This window comes from Aphelocoma coerulescens, chromosome 8 (genome assembly GCF_041296385.1).
Source record: "Aphelocoma coerulescens isolate FSJ_1873_10779 chromosome 8, UR_Acoe_1.0, whole genome shotgun sequence".
NCBI lineage: Eukaryota > Metazoa > Chordata > Aves > Passeriformes > Corvidae > Aphelocoma > Aphelocoma coerulescens.
In genome coordinates, this window is record NC_091022.1 from 4,979,393 (window position 1) to 5,002,874 (window position 23,482).

Consider the following 23,482-nt stretch of genomic DNA (forward strand, 5'->3'; position numbering starts at 1 on the left):
TTGTCTCTGTTGACTAGGTACAGTCAGTCCTGCCATAATCAGCTGACAGAACATTAGTGTTGGTTTGGGGCTGGAGCTTGGGGCATCATGTTCCTCCTTGCACTGATCCACTGGCCATGTTGGCTGTTCCAGTGGGAGATGGGAGTGGGAAATAGGTGAGGATAATGCAGGAGGTGGTGGCAAGGTCACAGCTCAGTCCCTGTCACTTCTTGGAGCAGCCAGTACCCAGTGCTGTGCCAGGCACCATTGACAGACGTTCAACAGATCTTTGTGGGACCAACGTGTTGCTGCAAGTGGCTTGTCCTGAACAGGAAATCACAACTGATCAACTCCTGGAAGCCTGAGGGCTGGAAATCAGTGCAAGGCCATCAGCTGAAGAATAAATGCCAGAAGACAAAGGAAAATTATGCTGTAGGGTATGATCCAGTTACCAGTATGGGCAGTACAGTGTCACCTCTACTGCTCTGTACCTGAGGGACATGTCCTCCTACCTACAGGCTGTTTCCTGTTTAGGTGTGATTAAAGGAAGCTTTCAGGGAGTTGAAGCTGTTCACAGGCAACTCAGGTAATTAGTGGTGGCCCAGACAGCAGCAGGATCTCCGTCATAGAGTGCTCATGTTCAGTGCATCTCAAGAAACTCCTCTCTAGGCATACACAAGCATTGGCCCTTAATTCAAGGTGCATCCTCTGGTTAAAAGTTGTGGTAAATGTAGAAAGAAAACAAGGAAAGGAACAAAACTTCTCTAAATAATGCACCTCAGCTGAAGGGGTTCAGTACAGCTGCTCTCTGCTGCTTTTGACTGAAGCTGCTCAATAGTTAAATGAACCCAAAGGTGCTGGGTTTAACCTGAGTGCTGTGAAAATCCTTCATCCCCTTCCTCAGGTTGCAGGATCTGGTTGGAACAGCATCACCTGTGACAGGTCAGTGGAAGAGCTGATAGCTGCTGTGTGCCCCTATTTCTCACTCAAGGCTCAGGAGTTGAGCTGCTCTCAGGGGACTGTAGCAGCCACCACTGGTGGAGCTGAACAGCACCTGCACAGCCCCAGGCATGTCTGCCCAAAGGGGGTCCTTTATCAACCACAAGAGGAAGCAGCACTGCAATTCCCAACAGATTGTTGATAACATTTTTGCTTTTATTGTCAATTTGAGCATTTCAGTGGGACTTTAGTTGGATAGGAAATACTTTAGTTAGATATTAGGCTTACCCGTACGTAACACACATTATGTACTTACAAAAGAACATGGCTTTAGAAGGGGGAAGAGTAATGGCATTTTGAAAATAAAATAGTTTATAGCACTAAAGAGTCACAGTGCAATCAATGGTTTAATCAAACAACTACATTATATATATAATATTTAAAGAACATAAATATTCAGGAAATTCACTACAACATGAAAATAAAGGCTTCACATTCTCCCACGCTTTTTAAAAGAACTGGGGACAAAGTGACAGCTCCTAGACAGACTGCTCAGCTTCACAACACCTCTCTTGCTTAAGGGACTGTCCCTCCCCTCAGCTCCCCCCAAGAGGGATGCTGGCACTAATCTAGAAGTTTCCCCAATAACTTTAAAGCATTTAGCACAGCCACTCCCCCACCCCCCATTATATTCCGTGGACATGCACTACAGTCTATACAGCAACGCTTCACAAAGTCAGCAAAAACAGGTCCCTAACAGCTGCCCCTCTGTGCTCTGGGGCCTGAACACTTCCATTTCATGTCACAAAAGCTCAAGGCTCTCCAGTCAGAGGAAATAATTAAGTTACTCAAAGAAGCCTGTGCAGTTTTCACAGCGGGATAAAGCTGATCTGAACAGCAGCCAGAAGGGACACTATTTACAAGTGCTAGGAAAGCCCAGAGCCAGGGAAGTGCAAATCCTTCCCTGGAGAATCCCCGAGCAGCAGAATACTTTTGTACCACGTGTCAAAGCCAGTGGGACTCCAGGCAGGACACAGGAGGAGTGTAAACCACACCGTGTGGGGTAAAGCCTGGTGCTTCCCACCTACCACCAACTTTTTGCTTTGAGCCTCAGGGGCAAATGGGAGGGTTCATCAGCAAGTCAGAGAGCAAAGGAAACCTCATGGTGACAGCTTCCCTTCAGACAGGACATGGGACAGGTCAAGCGGCCCCCTCAGAGCCACAGCAAGCTCCAGAGCTGGGGCACAGGGGCTGAATGCAAATGACCAGCAGCTACCAGGCCTTACAGCACAGCCCATTGCCACGTTGGGAAACTTGAGCCTAAATGTAAGACACTAAATGGTAAACTTTGTCAAGTACTAAAGTTGTCTTCCAAAGTGCTAAGCCATGTTTGTTAAAGCTATGGCAAAGTAACAAAAGTAGAATCTTGGAGCAGCTTACAGTCGAAGTCTTCCCTACTCACACTGATGCCAGGAAAAGGTTCCTGCTGGAGTGGTACAGTTCCCCAAAGCAAAGCATTTTGATGGCTGTGTGCTGAAGTTGGGGGATTTGCTTTAATAAAGAAGTTTTCTGGACAGTGCTCTACAGCACATTCACAACAGAGATCCTACTCTAGGGAACCGGGCAGGGCTGTGAAACATCCAGATTTCCTTCAGTAAAGATGGAGGACAGGACAACATTGCAGGAGGGGCCAGGCAGGAAGCATCAAGACTGGCATGTCCTGCATGGGGAAGAGTTACAGTTTGGGGTGTTTGAGTGTTTTTTCACTGAAATATTCATTAAAAACCAAACCAATCTGATGAACCACCTTGCACTGAAGTATTAAATTAAGCCCAGTAAACAGCAAGGTTTTAAAGTGTCAGTTTTCTCACTGCAGCTCTCTTTGGAATCCCAGAATCCCAGGATGGCTGGACTTTGAAGGGACCTTAAAACACCATCTCGGTCCAAGCCCCTGCCATGGGCAGCAATACCTCTCACAAGATGCAAAATTCACTTTTGTTCACAAGAAGATGTCTTAATGAACCTTTCCTAGGGAATCAGATTACTTCTAGTTGCAAGACTATCCCAAATCCATTCTCTCCCGATCAATCCATCAGATGTGTAACAGTCACCAAATTCCAACATCTAACACGTTCCTTGGCATATGCTACTATTGAACAGACTTCCGTGGCCACCCAACACTCCACACTTCACAGAGGCTCCTATAACTGTGTCCAATGGAGCAGAAATCCAGATTTACCTGGACAAAACAAAGCCATTCCAAACTGGAACGCTGGATCAGGTATCATGCATTAGGAACAAAAAAGCATCTCAAACACTGGAATGCACTGGAGAAGGTCATTTAGTCTCCTAGGGAAAAACCAAAAAACCCAACCCAAAGACTAAATTAAATACAGCCCAGAATACTGTCTAGTCATATTACTGAGTATACTGAGAGTGCCTGAAGGCACCACGTGTGTTGTCCATGAAGATACTGGTGGTGCCTTATTTTAATATTAAAGAAGTCATAGCTATAAAAAGAATTAGTCCCATCCCAGTTTCCCAGCACTTATTTGTGCTCCTTGGTGGGGGCATAGTACAGTTCCATGGGTTTGTTCACTTTCCAGTACTTCTCACTGACCAGTTCCAGGGAAAAGGACCCATTTAGCACCTAGAAGAGAACAGCAGAATGGGAACGAATGAGGTAAATCTGATGTGGTGCTGTAAAACTGGCTACTTTAATCAGTACTCACACGTGTTGACTTGAAGGAGTCACCAATAGTGTGGCACAAGTTACAAGCCAAAAAACCCAAACATTCTCAAGTGAAGTAATATTTTTCCCCTCTTCAATTTTAATTGGAAAAGAATGGTGTAAGCCAGGTCATGGTTGGTGCCATCACTGCGTCTTCCCCAAGTAATTTCTATGCCTCCTTTTCTACCAACCAAGCTTTTGCCAAAAAGCAACCGATCTGCTTCCAAATAACCTGGTGCCATGAATTTTACTCTGAGCCAGCTTGGGAAGAGCCCAGCTGAGTGGATTTTGAGCAGATGTGCATGCAGAGCCATGGCTGGCCTGCTGACTGGGGCGGGGCAGGGGGGTGCTTACGGTGAACTGGCCGGCGGCGGTGGCGATGTAGATGGTGTACTGCTTCTCACTGGCCGTGTCCAGGTTCATCTGGTTGGACTCGCCTTTGCTCCGCAGCTCCTCCAGGGCCAATCTCACTGCCAGGTACTTGGACAAGTGATCAACCGTGGCATTGCCCGAGGTCTTGATGTACCTGCGACAGCAGCCACACAAATCATCAATAATGATTGAACAGCAGCTGTGGGAAAAGCTGGAAAGCCCCAAATATTAAATGTCAGCTGTGAGAAGGCCTTTAGAGACAGTTCCCAGCTGAAGCTTTGCAAGATTTGCACACATCACAGAGAGGTGTCTCATCAGCAGAGAAAGCCAAGGAAAGACCTGAGGAAACACCACAAAACTACTCTCTGCTGTGAGCCTGTAGATACAAATATTGCTGCTAGCAAGAATTTTTCTTATTTCTTTCTAAGCCCATGAGATACTTTTCTCTCTCATGAAGACAGTAGCAGAGTTCTCTAAACTATGAACACCTGCAACCTTGTAGAACCATGTTTATGGTACAGTATAAAAATATGTTGACAATGGATGTTTTAGGATTTTAGCCAATCACCCCCAAGGGGTGGCTGATCCTTGTCCAATTAGACTATGAAGAAAAAAGTCTATAAAAGAGTTTGTAAAATAATTAAATAGATCAATCTTGCTGCACAATTCCTGCTTGCTGGATCTCTCTCCTCTCCTCCCTATGGCTGCGGGATACAGTAATGTGAGCCAAAACTTGCAATCTGTGCTTGGACTGGATTATGAACAAAAAAATGGGAGGAAAAGCTTCCAGCATGCAAATCCTGCTGACAGAAAGCTTCTCTGAAAACTGCTGACACTTATACAAGGTTTGTTTATTACCAAAGAATCCTAGAGTTAAGTACAAAGGGGCTGATATAACACCATCATCCCACTAGTGAACTGCAATGCTAGGAAACTTTAAAAACATCTTTATTTGTGAGGCTTAAAACAGCTTATGAAGTGTATTTTTTATAATAGTCTAGCACTACCATCTACCTGACTTGGAACAGAAAGAAGGAAGAGTGCTTATTTGCATCTGGCTTTGGCACAGGTTGTTCAGAGAAGCTGTGGCTGCCCCTGGATCCCTGGAAGTGTCAGGGATGGCCAGGCTGGACAGGGCTTGGAGGAACCTGGGACAGTGGAAGGTGTCTCTGCCCATGGCAGGGGCTGCAACTGGATGGCTTTAAGGTTCCTTCCAACTCAAACCATCCTGTGATACGGTTAAACAGGATGTGGTACGTCTGAAGTAAATTGGTGTCTAGAAGCCCCAAGAAGTGATGGAAAACCAAAGCAGCAGGAAATAGCAGCAGAATACCCAGAGATGGCCAGGGGCCACTGACCTCGTCTGCGCGCTGTCGTCATTCTCCATGAGGGTGGGGTGAGGCCTGAACACCAGCTCGATCTCACTGGCCCCATCCATCACGGGGTCTATGGCCACAGTGGTGTTGTTGTTGTCCAGCTCCAGCCCAGAGTCATCCGAGGTTTTGGTCCTCTTGTTGCTGGGCCCCGCTTCCTGGTTGCTGTGTGTGGAGGCATTGCTGCAGTGGGAGCTGTCACCATTGTCCTCGGCCCCGCTGCCGTTCTCGATCTGCTGCTTCTTGCCCCGCTGCAACCTGGCCACAAACAGGCAGAGATACACCCTGACCCATCCAGAATCACAACACACCCAGGTCACAACACACCTCCTCCCCAAGTGAGGCATGTGCACACACAAGCACTGAATGTTTCAGAGAGACTTTAAGTTTAAAAAATTGCTAATATTAATTATTTTTTAGAAAAAGATACTCATAGACAGAACTATTCATTTTTTCCTGTTGCTCAAACACCTTTTAGGCATGTTTTAAGACTATTTTAACTTCACACAGTTCTTTTTCAGGCAATTGCAGACCATTATTTTCATTCAAACACGGATCCACATGTGATTAGGATTATTAAATCACACCATGTTTTATCATGCAAAGTTTGGGGCCTCCCTTCCAGCTGTCTCTCTTAGGTTTAAATGCACACCTAGAATTGCACCACAGTGTATACACCATATATTCCAGCCTGTGAATTAAGTCACAACTAAGCCCCAAGTCCTGGTATTTTGTGTGTTTATTGGCATGTAAGGGTAGCATTTTGGTACCAGATTCATGGTGTTATGGTTTCTTATCCAAGACATGACAGCCATAATTTGGTAAAGCTACGCTGAAGTCTCTGTCAGGCTGCCACAGAAGTCGCAGGCAGTGACATGGAGGTTTCTGGTAGTAGACAAAAGGTTAAAAATTGTTTTGGCAGATATCAGAGGAGAGGATTCTCAAGCTCCACAGGGCATGAGGACAGGCAGTGTATTTTTAGCCCGAAGGCAAACGAGGTGATTATGTACCTGTTCATAGCCTGAATCTTTAATCCCTCCTCGATGCTGTGGCTCAGGGCTTGCTGGTTGTTGTGCTTGCTGATCCTCGCCAGCACCCTCTCCTGATGAGCTTCGTACTCATCCCGGCTCGGGTAAATCTTACTGATGAGAGCGTCGAAATTGGGGTCTGGCCGCAGGGATCTTTTTGAAACGAGCTTTTTGCGACACGTGGGACATTCCTTGTTGCTGGACGTGGACAAGAAGGAAGCAAACAACACTTAACTCTCCAGCAGTAACAAAACTCTGCCCTGTTGCTTCCATTCTTGGTCAAGTGCTCACTAAGACTCAGTATGTATAGTAAATCTGGAAAGGGGCTTCTCTCTCTCGACAGATCAGGTAGTTGCAGATATTTAAACAAAAATCCCAAACATATCTCTCCCTGCTGCTCTTTTATTTTAAAGTATGTTTGACCAGACGATTTAGACTGAAGGGATCAGAAGGCCCACATTCCCTTCTTCCCTTCATTTTCTGGCTGGATTTTTACCTAGAAAAAATGGACGTCTAGTGGAAATTATACTGAAGCACAGTCTTAGGAGGAAATTCCTCCTGTGAGGGTGGTGAGGGCCTAGCACAGGTCACCCAGAGAAGCTGTGACTGCTGCTGGATCCCTGAAGTGTCCAAGGCCAGGTTGGATGGGGCTTCGAGCCACCTGGGATAGTGGAAGGTGTCCCTTCCCCTTGGCAGGGGGTGGAATGGGATGGACTTTAAGGTTCCTTCCAAGACAAACAATTCTGGGATTCAATGATTCCATGATTTCTAACACTCATAGTACACATAATTTCAAATGGCTGAAGGCCACGTAATTTGAAATGTATTATTAGGAAAAGGAAGAATAAGTGAAATTAAACCCATTTTTGTCAGTAATGTGTATTTTTGTTTTACTGTTACTGGATCTATGAGAAGAAAAGAATACAAAAGAGAACTTCAACTCCTTGCAAGAAAGAGAATTATGAGATGATTTTTCATGAGGAAGGAATTTGATCTGTCTTCCATAAATGGCTAAAGATGGAAAAATAATACTGGAAAGGTGTGCTGACCATTCAGAAACTCCCAGCGCACAGTGACTGCCCCACGACCCCCAACGACACTTCCACCTCAAGTGCAATTCCTCTTCCTTCTGGAGTGTCCAGGCCCTCTTTCCTCCATGGTGCTCATCCCTGCGTCCCCTGGCAGCATCCCTTTCTTGTCCTCTGGCAGTGTCCCATCCCTGTTCCCTGGCAGTGTCCTATCCTTGGCAGTGTTCCCTCCCTGTTCCCTGGCAGTGTCCGTCCCCCCCATCCCTTGGCAGTGTCCCCCCCGACCCCCTGGCAGCGTCCCCTGGCAGCGCTCAGGTACCCGCTCCTGAGGGCGGTGATGATGCAGTCGGCGCAGAAGCGATGCAGACACTCCTTGGTGGTCATGGTGTTCTTGAGCATGTCCAGGCAGATGGGACACATGAGCTCGCTGTGCAGGCTCCGGGGGGACACCACGATCTCCAGGCCATCTGTGATGGCTTCCTGGCAGCAAAGAAAGAAAAGGTTCTTTCATGGGATTGAGTCCCTTCCTCATGGAGACAGCATATTTTACCCAAGGAAAACACAGCAAAGAGACACGACACACACAAACACATTGAGCACACAAAACCCTAGTGCTGCCAGCCCTGCAGCACACAATTAAAACAAGGAGCTGCTGGAGAGGGTCCAGTGGAGGCCACGAAGCTGATGAGAGGTGGAGCATCTCTCTGACAAGGAGAGACTGCAGGAGTTGGGCCAGGTCAGTCTGGAGAAGAGAGGACTGAGAGGGGAATCTCATTAATATATATAAATATCTCCAGGGGGTGTCAGAGGATGGTCCCAGACTCTGCTCAGTGGTGCCACTGACAGGATGAGGAGCAATGGCCATAAACTAAAACACAACAAGTTCCACCTCAACACGAGGAAGAACTTGTGTTCCTTGGAGGGTGCAGAGCCCTGGGACAGCTGCCTGGGGAGGGCCTGGAGCCTCCCTCTCTGGAGCCATCCCAAACCCCCAGGACGTGTCCCTGTGTCACCTGTTCTGGGTGACCCTGCCTGGGCAGGGAGTTGGACTGGGTGATCTCCAGAGGTCCCTCCCAAGCCCAGCAGTCCCTGGTTCTGTGATTACCTGGGGTGTTCTCTGCAGCTCGTACAGACTGAGCTCCCAGGTCTTGCTCAGAGGCTGCGTCCCGTTGGTCTGCACGGCCTGAGACATGGCTGGGGAAGGAAGGGACATGGGCTGAGCACTCAGGTGTGTCTGGCTCGGGATCCTCTCCCCTCCCGAGCCGCAGCAGTGTCTGTCCAGCCAAGCAGAGTCTCCAGGGAACACCCGTCCCCCCACGTACCAGGCTCTGCTATGTCACACACAGATAATCCCCTGCTTGTACCACTCCAGGAGAACTGGGGGAGCCGCTCAGCCGTGAACACTTGGCAAAAATCAATTCAGTTGTTAAACAAAAGTGACACAGAACTGAAGGCCAGAGAACCTGGGCCACAAATGCCACCTGATGCGGAAAATATTCCTAAAACATTCACTTCCAAATGTGCACACAGGTCAAGCAGGGTCTGCTTCCTAACCAAGGGGAAGGGCAAAATAAGACAGGACACAGCAACCAAACGTGCTCACTGGAGCACACCACGAGGGCTTTTTCTTCCTGCTCAAAACACATCCTGTAAGGTTTCCCATCAGAAGTTTGAATGCTACTAAAAGATAAGTGAAATCCAGTCACTGTATAATTTTAATAATAATAATAATAATAATAATAATAATAATAATAATAATAATAATAATAATAAACAACACAGAGAAACTGCATTGCTGTCCCATCAAAATTTTAGTATTATTGTATGAGATGAGGCAAAATTACCACACATAGTCACTGCAGATGTGAAAAAGTCTGGTCAAAGTGACAGAAGAAAATGGTGTTTCTGAACAGAAAATACTTTTATGCTGGGGGAGAGGAGGCACTGCTTCCCATGTCTCCAAAAAGGCCTGTCTTGAGCAGGCAAACTAATCCCAGATAGTGGTATGTTTAAAAAAATAATTGTAGCTATATAAGTGGCAAGACAGCAGTTGCAGACCTTTTTCTACATGGAAGAAGTGCTTTTTTTATTCCTTTTTCAAATCTGGGTTTCTAGACCCTTCAATTCAGCAGCCAAATGCATTTTCTGTTGGCATCTACCACATACATTATAATCCATTTTCCAACTCATTAAGATCTATATGAAAAGGCCCAAACTCTCTGGAGAACAAGGTTACTCTATAAGCTTTAATTAATTGTGAAGGGAAAAGCAAGAGAAGGAGTGCAGAGTTTTAGATCTACTTTCATCCAGGCACAGAAATCAGAGTTTTCTCACTTGGTATTTTTTCTTCTTTTTGAGGAAGGAGAGAAAAAAGTCCTGACATAAAGTAGCCACATCCACTATTATGTCTATTAAGTGGAATCACAGAATCTTGGAACAGTTTGGGTTTGACGGGAGCTTTAAGCTCATCTAGTTCCAACCCCCTGCCATGGGCAGGGACACTTTCCACTATCCCAGGCTGCTCCAAGCCCTGTCCAAGCCTGGCCTTGGACAATCCCAGGGATCCAGGGGCAGCCACAGCTTCTCTGGGCAACCTGTGCCAGGGCCTCACCACCTTCACAGGGAACAAACTTCTTCCCAATATCCAATGCAAACCTACCCTCTGTCAGTCTGAAGCCCTTCCCCCTTTTTCTGTCACTCCAGTTCCCCTTAAAGAGTGCATCTCCAACTCCAATTTTACTGTGTAAATATCGTGCCCTAAAAACACAGTTTACTTATCATAAGAGACACGTTCCTCTGAGTGGATCAGAGAAGTCCCATGTCCAGTTAAGACCTCACCAGCCCAGTAGAGGTGAGAAGTCACCACATCGTAGCTGCAGACTGAAACACTATGCTGTCAGGACTCTGAGTGTTTTATTTCAGTTAATCAGTGGTATGAATTTAATGATGGTATTAAGTGACACATCTCAGCAAAGAAAGGAAACACTGTTTCTCTGTGTTCTAATTTCCACTAATATTTAAGGCAATTGCAGGTGTACAGGAAGCCAAGTCCTCCAGGGTAAGGATTTCTGTATGTGTTGTTCTAACAGAAGCCAAACATCATTCTGTGTCTGCACTGGATACCACTCTTGTGTGCTTTTAAAGCTTACACATTCAATTAACTATCATTTCAACTGCTGCAAGAAATTCATGAAGCTGCTAATCACAACCCTTCCCAAAACCTGCTGGAGCATATTTACCAAGACAGCAGAGTCCCGGAGGATCCAGGCTGTCCTAGCCAAGAGCCTCCTGCTCTCTATGCCTGAGTGAAGAGCTCACCCTGGCAGCCCCTGCATGCACAGGTAATTCCTCACCTGAACTCGTGTGCTGGCACCTGCTAACACAGAACAGCAGCTCTGGGGGCCAGGTCATCACCAAACCCATCCATCTGTGCAACAACCACATTAACACCAACATTTCTTCCTGGAAAGGGTGGTCAGGCCTTGGTGGGGTTGCTCAGGGAAGTCTGGAGTCCCCATCCCTGGAGGTGTCCAAGGAAGGCCTGGATGTGGCACTCAGTGCTCTGGGCTGGGGACATGGTGGGCATCGGGCTCAGGTTGGACTTGATGATCTCAGAGGTCTCTTTCAGCCTCAGTGAGTCTGGAATTTATCCTGCAGCCACACCTACAAGCCCGAGGCTACAGTGCACAGGATACTGTATAGCTGTCATGATAAATAACTGAGCAGCTTTACTCAAAAGCCTTCTCATCTGAGATGGCTGCAGTGATAGTACTTTCAAATTTTAACAGGAAAAACGGTGGCCTTAAAGCCAGGTGAAAGCTGGAGAGATCCACACAGTCCATTCTGTCACTACCAAACACCTCTCTTCCTCTGGCAAGGGAAATCTGAGGAGCAGTGGAAACGTGGTCAATTCAAGCATGCAGGATCGACAACAAAAACAATCAAATTATGCTCCATGGAGTCTCTAATCTTCTTGATGATCAATAAATAAGCCTGCTTAGCTTTTCCCCTGATGCCCTACAACTTCAAAATCTATATTGGTCCTGAAAAATGCATGTGAACAAGGCCTGATTTCTCTTCCCTCTGGCACTGTGGCTCTCAGATTGGGTTGTGTCTCCTCACACTGCTGAAATCTAACCCAGCAACATCCACAGCTGGCACCAGGATCAAACATCCAACTCCACAGTCAGGAGAGGCATTTTGACCCAGAATTGCACCGACCATGTAACAGCCACCAAGTACCGACCAACAGTCACAAAACCATAACCAGTGAAACATCTTCAGATGTTCCATCAATGAATGACCTTCTCCATTTGTCTGAGGAAATGAGGTGGGAAACACCTCTACATTGAGCTGACTTTTCAGTTTCCTTTTAGGACAGTCCACTGCTACTAGATTTGAAGCAGGCATCTGCTGAAAGAAATCCTACATGGCTCAGGTCACACTGGCTGATTCTTTCTAGAGCTACAGAAGTAGGAAGTTTTTCATGAGCTGAAGGAAGATTATCTTCCTGTTCTTGACACTGTGTTCAGAGGGAAAAATATGAAGTGCAAAGTTTCTAGACTGAAGGTACAACAGACTTTTTACTAACTACTACTAGCAAAGGGACAGAAGATACAGAAAAAATGCTGAACCTCACATTTGTTCTTCAGTCTGGAAATTTATTCCAGTAAAATCTCACATTCCTAAAATCACTGGCATACTTCACTGTTCCTCTGCATCCCTTTTGGTATTGTTTTTCAAAAAAGTCTTACATGACCAGTTTCTCACGCTCATTTTCCCAGCTCACAGTACGACACAGATTTCACCTCAACAATAACCACTTTTCACCTGTTCAACATTTCACATCTTTCCCACTTTATAGTAAAGGTGGGATCTCTTCTTCACAGGTCACATGTGAGAGCACCAGGAACAACATGCAGTCAGACACCCCTGTGAGCCTCTGCTGAAAAAAATTCTAGAGCACCACCTTATACTTTTACTTACACCACCTTATAACCTTATACTTTTTATCATCTTTTTACCTTTATGACTTGTCGGTTCCCTCTGGATGTAAGAGGAAAGCAACCAGTCACACAAAAACAGGCTGGTATCAAGGGGAGAAACCACATTCATAGAATCACAAAATAATTTGGATTGGAAGGGACCTTAAAGCCCATCCAGTCCCACTCCTGCCATGGGCAGGGACACGTTCCACTATCCCAGGTTGCTCCAACCCCTGTCCAACCTGGCCTTGGGCACTTCCAGGGATCCAGGGGCAGCCACAGCTTCTCTGAGCACCCTCACAGAGAACAATTTCTTCCCAATATCCCATCTGACCCTGTCTTCTGGCAGATCAAATATCTTTCTCTCAGAGCCACCAACAAGTAGTCGTGGTTGGGATTAATCCTGTGGGCAGAGAGCCATTCTTGTCAATCATTAAAAAAACCACTTTAACCAAAATTGTATGGACCCCTGCACCCCTTCAGACTGACTCAGTCTTCAGGCACAGCAAAACCCCAAAGCACAAACTCCGTAATTACAGGGTACACACATCTGTCACTATCAAAGCCAGAGCCGACTGATAAACCAGCATATTACACCTCAACAAATGTGATGAAAACCTGTTGGTATTTAAAAACTTAAGAAAGTAAGTTTTGTTTCTGAAGCACTGGAAAACAGGCAGTTATAGGAAAAAATATCAGTAAGGAACACCCTTTCTGAAAGGCCCTCAGATCTCCTGCCTGCTCACTGACTGAGGAATTTATGCTGGGATGTCCTTCTTCCAAATGTGCTTGGACAAAAAATTCTAGCAGATTAATATTGTCACACACCACATCCACTTTACAACCTCTTGCACTGAAATACACTTAATTATTTACTCCAATGTAGTCATGACTGAAGTAGGGTGGGCATTTGGATATCCCACTCCTGAAATTGCCAGTAAAAATAAAATCCAGCTGGAAGCACTTAGAGCAGGCCAGTCAGAGCTGTGGGCAGCCAATGGAGGAGCTCTGCACCAGCATTTCTCTGCTCCTGCCCTTCCCAGCTTACCTTTCACAGCTTTCTACTCTCAGATCCACCAACGAGTAACAGCTCCTTAGTATTATTGCTGAAAATTCATCAGTTCTGAAAATGTAACATTTCCAAGCACTAACCTTGATGGTGGTCACGCTTCAACCAGGGAGCAGGGGATGCCATCAGGGATCCCTCACACCTGGATTATGCTCCAAAATGCTTTGCAGGGCCTATTTTAGCCCAGGCAAAGGCTAAAGAGCATCTGCAGCATGGTTGTGTGAGCACACCTTGAGATCATAGAAAGGCTGGAATGGTACCAAGCAGCTGGAGAGAGAACCCACAAACCCAGCTCAGGTGTGACCACAACCACACCAGATCCTATTTAACTTTCTGTGATAGTTTAATGAAAAAAACACTTTTGAGAAAAAAAAAATTATTAGGTTCTTTAAAAAAAATATTACACACATTTTTTGAGAGTATTAAAATCTTAGAAATAATTGATTTCTGTTCCAAGTTGTAAAAGGTAAATATTTAGACTTAAAACAGTAAGAGAGTTAGACCTCTATTTGGTGTGCCAAGTTCAACAGCACCTTCAACAATTTCAGGTTTTTCTTCCTAAGGATTAATTCCTTTAAATACAGGTATCACAGTGCAGCTACTTGGAAGTTTAACAGGATTAGAGATTTAAGTTTTACTCTCTCTCACACTATAACTACTACTGGGAACAGATTGCACGTTTTCAGAATACTCAATTCAATCATTCATTTCAATGTATTCAATTAAAGCATTCTGAATTTTAAGTTTTTTTCTGTTTTTACTTACTGGCTTAGAGCTTGATTTGAAAAAAAAAAAAATCCACACAATCTGGAAGACACTATTTGAAGGAATTAACCTTCCCTGCAGTTCCCTGGCAGCTCAGATAGCTTTACATCCAGTTGAATCTAGGACAACTGGTACTAGACTATAATCTAGTATGTTTAGTATTCACTCTGAAGGTTTTTTCCTCTCTGGATCAAAAAAACCCCAGGAAACAGCCAAATCAGGTTCTGGCCTGGAGTTCTTTTGTTCCCTGTTCTGGAATTCCCTTCTCACTGATCCTGAACAAGGATGTCACCACACCTGGCTGTGCCTGCCCTCCCTCATCACTGTCACCACTCCTCAAACTGTCTCTTGCTGAGTTTATACTGTACTTACTCTAATTATACCCTGATCTCCCAAAGGGGCTAAACTCAAGAGAGGGAGGTCCTACTGAACTAGGTTTAGTTCACTCAGCCATCAGGCCTTGGCCTCCCAATCAACTTCAATGTCACGACATCCCTTACTGGGAAGGTTTTCACTTCTATTTACAAATTGAATTCAACATTCTATGAGCCATGCAGAAAGTCATCTTCTCTTGACACAATCACACCTGATCTAAGCTGACAATAAATCCAGCCTCAGGGACTGATGTTCAGAGTTGCAATCAAAGAACAGTGGCTCTGTAGGGCAGCTCCACATGCAAGGTTCAAGTTGTCAGCCTTGCAGATATCCAAGAGATAAGGTATGACTTGGTATCCATCAGATCATCTGTTACAGGCACCAAAACCCCATTTAAAATCTCGAGGTGCTGTGGGCTCCCACCACAAGCCAGATATAAAGCAACCATTACTTAAGGTACTAAACCCAAAATGAGAAAGTATTTCCCACGACAAAAGGTATGGACAGACAGAATAAACTGCTAAGAAGTGCTGAGCAGCAGAATCCACAGGGGAAACTAATCCTACCTGAAAGCAGAAAGCCACAGCCAAGGGGCCACCAGTAACAGGTCACTTGAGAGGGGCTGTGGGATGCCCACTCTGTGACACAGCCACACTTGACTGGATGTGGTGGTGACCAACCTGACCAACTGGTCCTGCTTTTGCCAGGGGGTTGTATCAGATGGTCACTGGAAGTATCTTCCTATCCTATGGAGTTATCCTATGGGGTTATCTTACTATCCTATGGAGTTATCTCACTACCAGAGATCTTTATCCTTAGTTTTGCTGTGTAGACAGTTACAGACAAAAAAAGCCAACAGCAAGTGACACTAACCAGCCAATAAACCACTGCCACAACAGAGGTGAAGAAAGGTGAACATAGCCTTCTCTTGTCCACACACCTCTTACAATCCAGGTGGCCAAATATCCTGTGAGCATCCTCCTTACCCACAAAAGAAACATTAGAAGGCTTTTTGGGGACAACAGTGACCACCAGATTGTTTGAACTGTACAGAAACAGCAATGAGCTGGGCCCTCAGACACTTGGTATGTTATAAATATTATCCAGCAAGTCTGCTTAAAAGTGGGAGTTTTATAGCCACATACTTAAGAAAAAGAGCACTGAGAATAGAGTTGTAAAGGTGCAGATTAGCTGTCAGCCTGCAAATTCATGAGGATCAGGTAGAGATTAAACATGAGTGTTATCACGTGAACAGTTCCAGCTATTCACAGAACACCTGAAAGCACATTGGTGGGCTAATTTCAAAATGATTACCAAACACTTTATCAGTTAATACTGATGGGAATGTGAGCTCCTTTGTAAATGCCTGCTATGGTTAAAACTGAGTAGTCTGCAGCACTTCCACAGAGCCAGCGTCGCAAATATTTTGTACACGTTAACTAGAAGTCTATCATCTGCAAAGCACAATCACAGCCAATTAAAAGACTATTAAAGATGGCAAATTAATACAAAATATGAAGCTGAAACTTCACATACCAATTACATGCTTCAGAAACCGAAACTGGTAACAATTAACCAGTATTTCCACAGTGCTTTCTACCCATATGATGTATCAGCTTATTAGCAAACACACCCTCAGACTGTGTATGTGGGACAGAAACTCTGAATTAGATAAAAAATGAGGGAGAAGAGACATAGTTCATATCATCATAGAATCATGGAATCGTTTGGATTGGAAAAAAAACCTTAAAGCTCATCCAGTCCCACCCTGCCATGGGCAGGGACATTTCCACTATCCCAGGCTGCTCCAAGCTCCATCCAACCTGGCCTTGGACACTTCCAGGGATCCAGGGGCAGCCACAGCTTCTCTGGGCAACCAGTGCCAGGGCCTCAGCACCCTCACAGGGAGTAATGCCTTCCCAATAGCCCATCTAAACCTACTCTGCCAGTTTTAAAACCACGTGGCCCTTGTCTCTTACGGAGCATGGATCAGTATCTTGTTGATCTGTGCTCTATGAGAGCCATCCCACTAGCCACTCCTGGGCGACAGTGTGGCTGTGAAGTAAGACAAGAATCAGATTCATATCAGGGCATGATCATGTCAGGGAATCCCTGGATCCTAAGCTGGGCTTTGGTAAGCAGTGTTTAAAAGCACCTGCATCATTACAACCCTGTCCACCAGCAATGACTTTGTATCATTCCAACTCCAGTTACAACTGAAGTGACGCCCACTGAAAATTAAACACGTGATAACCACTCTGACAATTTAACAGTGTTTGCACCTGGCTCCCTGCCATCCTAGTTTCCTACTTTATTTACCGAAAAAGATGAAGAGATTAATATTCAAATGTTTTCATCAATTATATTAATATGGTCCCACTATGGCCAAGAAAACAATTTAACTACAATAAAACCAGAAAATTAAGACACAAATTTTACACTCGAGTAGGTAAGCTCTCACTGAGTGTCAAGATACTGGGTGACTGGCACAATGGAGAAGTTACTAATGCAATAAAACTAGGTGTAAATACACGAGTGACAAATGTTCCCCACACTCAAGACTGTACCAAGTTCTACATTTAAAATACTGAGAAATCCAAGGTTTGTCACTCTATAAAGAGCAGTTAGCAAAGAGACACAACCTCACTGCTGCCCCAGAGCACTCCAAGCCAGGAGGGAAAGATGTATAATTAATTCAAGACCACAGACTCAAAAATGTCCCAAAGCAGCCAATAAAACTGAGGAATGTAGAGAAATCCAAGGCACTGGTGCAGTTTAACAGCTCCAGCAGTTGGTAACACTAAAGATTTTTCCCAGCATGACTGTCCCTCTCAGTCATACCCCAGCAGAGGTTTTCATTTGCCTGGTAACTAGTCCCAAATTCCCATTTTCCCATAAACTTAACAGCATTTCTCTTCAACATTAAAAAAAAAATCCTCCCTTGAAAACCAAGTAACAACACCTAATGCTGTGATTATGGAATGTCTGGAAGGCTGCTGGACAGATGACATCTGCCTGAGGGAAAAAATAATACTGGCATTTCTGAAACCCATGGGCTTGGAAGCACATGGTCTTTTACAGCTTCTTGGCTGTATCTATTCTCCTAAGAAAGTCTTTTGCCTTGAGATATGGACTCTTCCAGCTAACAGGCATTCACAATTCCCTGGCCCTGAGATGGATCAATCCATGGAGCTGGGCAGCATTTCCAATCTGGCTGTCAAACTGCTCCTCCTGGCCAGGAGACACTGGAGTGTGACCTCACACAAACCATCTGCTGTGCATCTGGACACCTCTGGAAGGGCTCTGTGAATCCAATGCTGACAGGAGTGTCCAAAGGGAGACAATCCTCCTCATTCAGATGTCAAGGGCATCAGGGAAAAATAAAGTACCAAATTAAACTGTTGATCAAACTCCAGGGTGTTTTATCACAGTGTTGGGAAGAGCCATGTACTTCTGGACATGACAAAAAGATGTGATTTTAGGTTGGTGCTTCTCTGTGTATTTACAGCAGGAAAGTATTGCAGCATATAAGCACCATGAGTCCAGGTACATCCCTCCTATGGAGCTGAGGCTCAAATTTCAGTTTATTCTAACAACGTTTGTACTCTGTGCATCAGTGGCCTTTTCACACCACCTCCCAGATCACTCCATTCCTGTCAATAATCTTCACTCCTCAGTGTCAGCTCCTCATTCCCAGTTCTGTATCCCACCCTCCCAGACATCTCCTCAGCTACAAAAACTGGAATACATAAAAACACCATGACATTTCCAGAGAACTATCTATATCATCAGTTGCCTCCAAGGAGTCCAGAATTCACCGGCTCAAACTCATCACACATCAAACCCAGGCTATTCCTAAATTACAAAGCTTAGGGGTTTTTTAATCTTGAAGGATTAATTAGAAAATGTTCCAGGTTTTGGTATGTACACACACAAAAGCAAACACTGCCCACTGTTCTAATGCATCAGGCAGTAAGATTATTTTAATCATTAAAGCTCAAATCCTGTAACCTAGCCTTTCACACTATCTATATCTCATCCAAAGGAGTATTAAAATATGTTACAACAGTAATGCCTTCTGCCAGGAGTAAAAACAAAACCCAAAACTGTTACAGGAACAGCAACTTTTCACTGTTGATGTGGGTTAATAGATCAGGCAAACACTTGACCTCAAGTGTGCCAACAATTCATATAAAAAACAGCCACTACCAAGCTATAATTTAGCCCTGTGAAGTAACAATATTAACCAGAACTCTGGGCGAGTGAGCAGAATTGTGATTTTATCTGCCACTTGTTAAATTTTATGTCAAGTTTCTCATATTATGAAGCATGCTACTGTATAATATGTGTGTGACTACCCAGGTGAGTTTCAAAAATGAAGTTCTTAATCTCCTAAATTAACCTTGGACTTCAAAATTTATAACCAGCTGTGAAGGAGAAAAGCCAAAGTTCCTTTCTAAAATTCATTTCAGTGCTGTATCGGATCAGAACAAGAGGGATAAAGGACTGAAAACTTTTGGGAGCAAATAAAAGTAAAGCTTCAAACTTCAGAAAAATTGAATCTGTCACAGCAACTAAATTATACAAACAATTCATGATATGTGCTGCCTTAGGATATTTTTAATGAGATTTAATTTTTAATTTTTCCTTGCCCTGCTCTGCTGGCACATTTTTTTGAGGCAAACCACTCTCTTGCTGTGTCCTTGAAGTAATAACAGCTGCCAAAAGCAAGACCTGAGCATTCTGGTCAATTAGGCGAAGTTTAATCATTTAAAACAGTACCTCTGTTGTGGCCTTTAAATCTGCTGTACATTTTAACAAAAATTCTATGAACATCCATGTACAATTCAAAATCTTTTACATCTTCACAAATGCTGTGACTGGTTCTGCCACAGGTCCTTGCAGGATCCCAGGTTCCTTCCAAGACAGTCTAAAACCAAAGGCATGTTGAAATAACCACACCAGACCCTGAACTTCAGCGCCTGAGGAGCCCTCACAGATCTGCTTCCACTTCACTGGGAAACCAACATGGGTTTATTATTTTTCATCCCACCAGCAAAAAAACATGAAAACCTGCTCATCACCTTTTTGGACTGCTGCTTTGGTACAGTGCTAAAAGACGCTTCTAAGCAAATTTTGAGAAACATTGTAAAAGTTGAAGCCAAATACACTGAAATTCAGGTGTACTGCTCTCCTCAGGCTACCAAGATGACATCAAGTGAGCCACCTTCCCTGCTCTTCAGCCCACAGCATACCTACTGCCTATTCCATTCAGTAACAGAAATGGCAATAAGCAGCAGCATTCTATTGCATTTATATTGTAGGAGAAATTCTGAGATGTCAGGCCAGCAAATATGCCTGGGGATCCAGCTTTTCCAGAGCTATGTTAGAGTGCCACAAGGATTTCTCCCCCACTTGGCAGTGAAGCCACAACCAACAGCAATATAATTTTCTTGATGAGAACAAAAAGATAGCTTGGGTATTAATAAACAGAAAATAAACTCCCCCACAACATTTGAGAGACAAAAAGACTCAAGCCATTTTATGTCTGATTGACTTAATAGCTGCAATAAATATAAAAAAGCAAAACTGTGAATTTGGCAAGCAGGCAGCTCTCACCTAAAGCTGGGCAAGAGCAAAGAACAATTTGTGTTTCAAGGACTCCCTCACAAGTAAGACTGTCCATTTTGTAAATAGTACTACAGGAGCAACACTTAACACAGTTTAACCCAAAAATTACACAAAACAGTTCAACGTTATTCCCAAGAGGTGAAGAGTAAAGAATGAATAGGTTTTAATTAGTTAGCAGAACACTACTGCTAACTCCCCACTGTCTGCAAGAGAGCTTCAGGATCCAGAAGTGGGGGGAAAGCAGACAGGGGCAATTCCTAAAATATTTCTCCACCGCAACAAGTCTAAACAGCTCCACAATATCGAATGCTGCTCATTCCTCCAAACATTAAGAATTTAAGGTCAGCTTTGAAGCCCAGTTATTTGCATCAACAGAAAACCAAGCAGAAGCAAGCTGAGGCTCAACAGCACCTCTTCTCCAGTCTCTTTACTCTGTCTGCATCATTATTAAACTGCTGACCAATTCAGAAAAAAAAACAGGTAAAAAGTATTTAGGGGAAAAAAAAAGTGGAAGGAATTCCTTTACTCCCATGTTCCTAGAGCTGGTGCTTCAATAAGAGGAGATCCAGTGCTCCTTCTAAGAAAATACAACTGAGCAGTCACAGACTGAAGTCTCACTTTTAAAGCTCCTTTCCCTCCCCCCATTATATTCTTTTTGTAAGCAAGGGAAAGAGTTAAAAGAGAGATGAAGAAATTCCCTTAGCCCATATTTCACATATAAGACTGATGGCTTTCCTGTAGCCTGTATTTCTATTCAGTGATAGCAGAGCACTGAAAATTACAGAATTCTGCTCCAATCACCCAAGATGCCCAACCAAGTCTTTATACTCAACCCATTACCTTGCATCACTCTTAAAGCATCACTGATCAAGGGAGACCCATGCAATTTACTTTGCTGGCACCTGCGTATTATTTCACCTCTAAGACATGACAGGCAGTGCTTTTCTTGGCAGCTGCAGCAAGGCTGGTGCTTCAAAGCTTTGAAGCCAAAGGTCAACAATTTTAGCCACCGAAGATGTGAAAAAGTACCTTCAATGCAAAGTCTGTGCCCCTCTATTACCACAAAGTTGAATGCAGACAATAATAAGGCAGTTATTAAACACTGTGAGTGACAATTCACTGGGGCAGTGAGGTTTAAAGATGCTGTTGATTTGTCTGTCATTGCTGAAAGACACTGTAACAGAGTCACCAGCCACAAACTTGTACCTGACACTGCAGCTTGTGTTGTCCAGTGAAAATTCCTCCCATCTCCACACAACTGATAAAGTTAATCCTTCCAACAAATACATTTTTATAAGCAAAATATACTGCTTATCCATATCCGCTGCTGTCACAGCCAGCGCCTCTGTCTTTGCTGACAGCTGAATGTCAGCTCTGAGCTTGACATGATATATAAGAAAGGCAAATTATCTCATTACACAAGTTTTTAATGGAAACACAGATGAATACAAATCAGAGCACCTCTGCAGGGAACTCCTATGACAAATTGAGTCTTTGTTACTAAATGAATGACACTCGATTAAAGAATTCTCCCTGAGCAAAAATAATTTCACCCGCACACCAGTCACATTTTTTCAAACGCAAGCAATTCCCTTTAATCCTTATAAGCCCGTGTGCAGTGCACAGTTATCACACAGAGCTACAGCCACTTCCAAAGAGGGCTGGATTATGAATTATCATACTGGAAATCATCTTTCTCCACTAGCAGCCCTCTGGATTTCTGTGGAATTAGGCGCTTGATCCAATTATTTTCCACAGAAGACAGTCTGAAAATCAAACAGCTTACAAAAATCCTGAGAAGAATATTGCTCAGTGCTTGTTTCATACACAGACGGTGCCATAGGGTTGGTGCAAGGAAGGCAACTGATCCAGAAGAGCTACTGCAGAGTGTAAAACTTGGCAAGAAACAGGTGCTCAATTCGTACGGGAAGCAGTGGGAGCGATGCGAAGGGAGGAGGCACATCCTCAGCTCCCGGCACAGCGTCCTTCTGCACCTGCTGCCCTGTGGGAAGCGACATTTTCCCGGGAGCAGCCGGATGGCTCCCAGCCCCAGTTCGTGAGCATCACGCCCCGCCAGCACCGCTCCGCACGGGCTCCGGGATAGACAAAAGACCGGGAACGCCGAGCTATAAATCACACACAGGACCGTATTGTGCAGAGGGGCGATCCGCAGAGCCAGCGAAAGCAGCTCGGGGCCGTGTCGGTGAGCTGTCCCTTGCCGGGGATGGCAGTGGCGGTGCCGCGCTCGCCGGGCTGGTGCTGCGGTACTGCGACTGCGATGGAGCCATGTGTGCTACCTCTGCCTGCAGCTCCCAGGCGTGCAGCTGCACAAACGCACTGACATACAGATCCGTACGTGCATATATAAGGAGATAGCTGCGTAGATATAGGTATGTGTACACAGATGCATACCCCGGCTGCTCCGGGCTCGGCAGCCCCCCGCCGGCCCTAGGGGCGGCTCTGTGCCCCGCGGCCCTGCAGCACGGCCGGGCTGGGGGCAGCCGGGGCTCCGGGCTGCCATGGGGCCGCTGGGCACAGCTCCTACCGGACAGCCCGGCCCCCACCCCGCCGGAACAGCCCGGCAGCCGTCCCGCCGCCTCCCCGCCCGGGGTCAGCCCCGCTCGAGCACCGCGCACAGGCACCCGCGGCTCGGCTCGGCTCGGCTCGGCTCGGCACCCGCCCCGGCCCCAGCCCCACAGGGAGGGAGAGCCCCGGCAGCACCGCCCGCCCCGGCCCCGCGCTCACCGCCCGCCGGTGCCGCCTCTGTCCGTGGCCGGCGGTGCCGCCGCAGCACAATATGGCGAGCGGCGGCTCCGCAATGGAGCTCGGGAAATAGAGGGGAGTTACATATTCATGGCCGGGGCTGGGCAGGGGGAGCGCGGACGGGGCCGCCGCGCCCGGGCCGCCCCGCGCCCTCCTCCGCCTCTTGCACGGCCCGGGCGCGGCGGCCGCTGGGGCCGCTCGCTGTTTTCTCCGCCCTGCCCACACCTCCGGCGTCGCCGCCAGCGCTCCGCATCCCCTTTCCTTTCCCCTTCCCGGGATGCGGCACCGCGCCTTGCGGGGCTCGCTCCGCACCACGGCTCCTCTCCATTGACCGCCCTTCCCGGGCGGGGGCGGCTGAGCTGCGCCAGGCAAGGTTGAGGTCGCACATCAGGAGGAATTCCTTCCCGAAAAGGGTGATTAGGCATTGGAATAGGCTGCCGGAGC

General features: G+C 45.7%; 1 protein-coding gene across 2 annotated transcripts; it reads right to left on the reverse strand.

The window, feature by feature from the left end:
• Positions 1-956: 956 nt before the first annotated feature.
• On the reverse strand, positions 957-23,204 carry RNF2 (ring finger protein 2). Of its 2 annotated transcripts, none has more exons than XM_069023148.1 (7): positions 23,021-23,204; positions 8,556-8,644; positions 7,770-7,930; positions 6,405-6,620; positions 5,380-5,652; positions 4,004-4,175; positions 957-3,568 (listed from the first exon to the last, which is right to left on the reverse strand). In XM_069023148.1, exons 2-7 carry the CDS (start codon positions 8,640-8,642, stop codon positions 3,467-3,469), a joined length of 1,011 nt encoding a protein of 336 aa, XP_068879249.1. In that variant the 5' UTR covers positions 8,643-8,644; positions 23,021-23,204; the 3' UTR covers positions 957-3,466. The 2 variants fall into 2 exon arrangements, with proteins under 2 accessions (XP_068879249.1, XP_068879248.1); XM_069023147.1 differs by lacking the exon at positions 23,021-23,204 and adding an exon at positions 13,588-13,764.
• Between the last annotated feature and the right edge of the window lie 278 nt (positions 23,205-23,482).

What these genes read in the sequence shown, in the direction of transcription:
- RNF2 (XM_069023147.1), bottom strand. Translation starts at nt 13,630, where the DNA reads ATGGCATCCCCTGCTCCCTGGTTGAAGCGTGACCACCATCAAG. An exon ending in AGCTGCAGAGAACACCCCAG is followed by an intron (nt 7,931 to 8,555) that starts GTAATCACAGAA and finishes CTTTGCTGCCAG; the next exon opens with GAAGCCATCACAGATGGCCT. An exon ending in ATCACCGCCCTCAGGAGCGG is followed by an intron (nt 6,621 to 7,769) that starts GTACCTGAGCGC and finishes GTCCACGTCCAG; the next exon opens with CAACAAGGAATGTCCCACGT.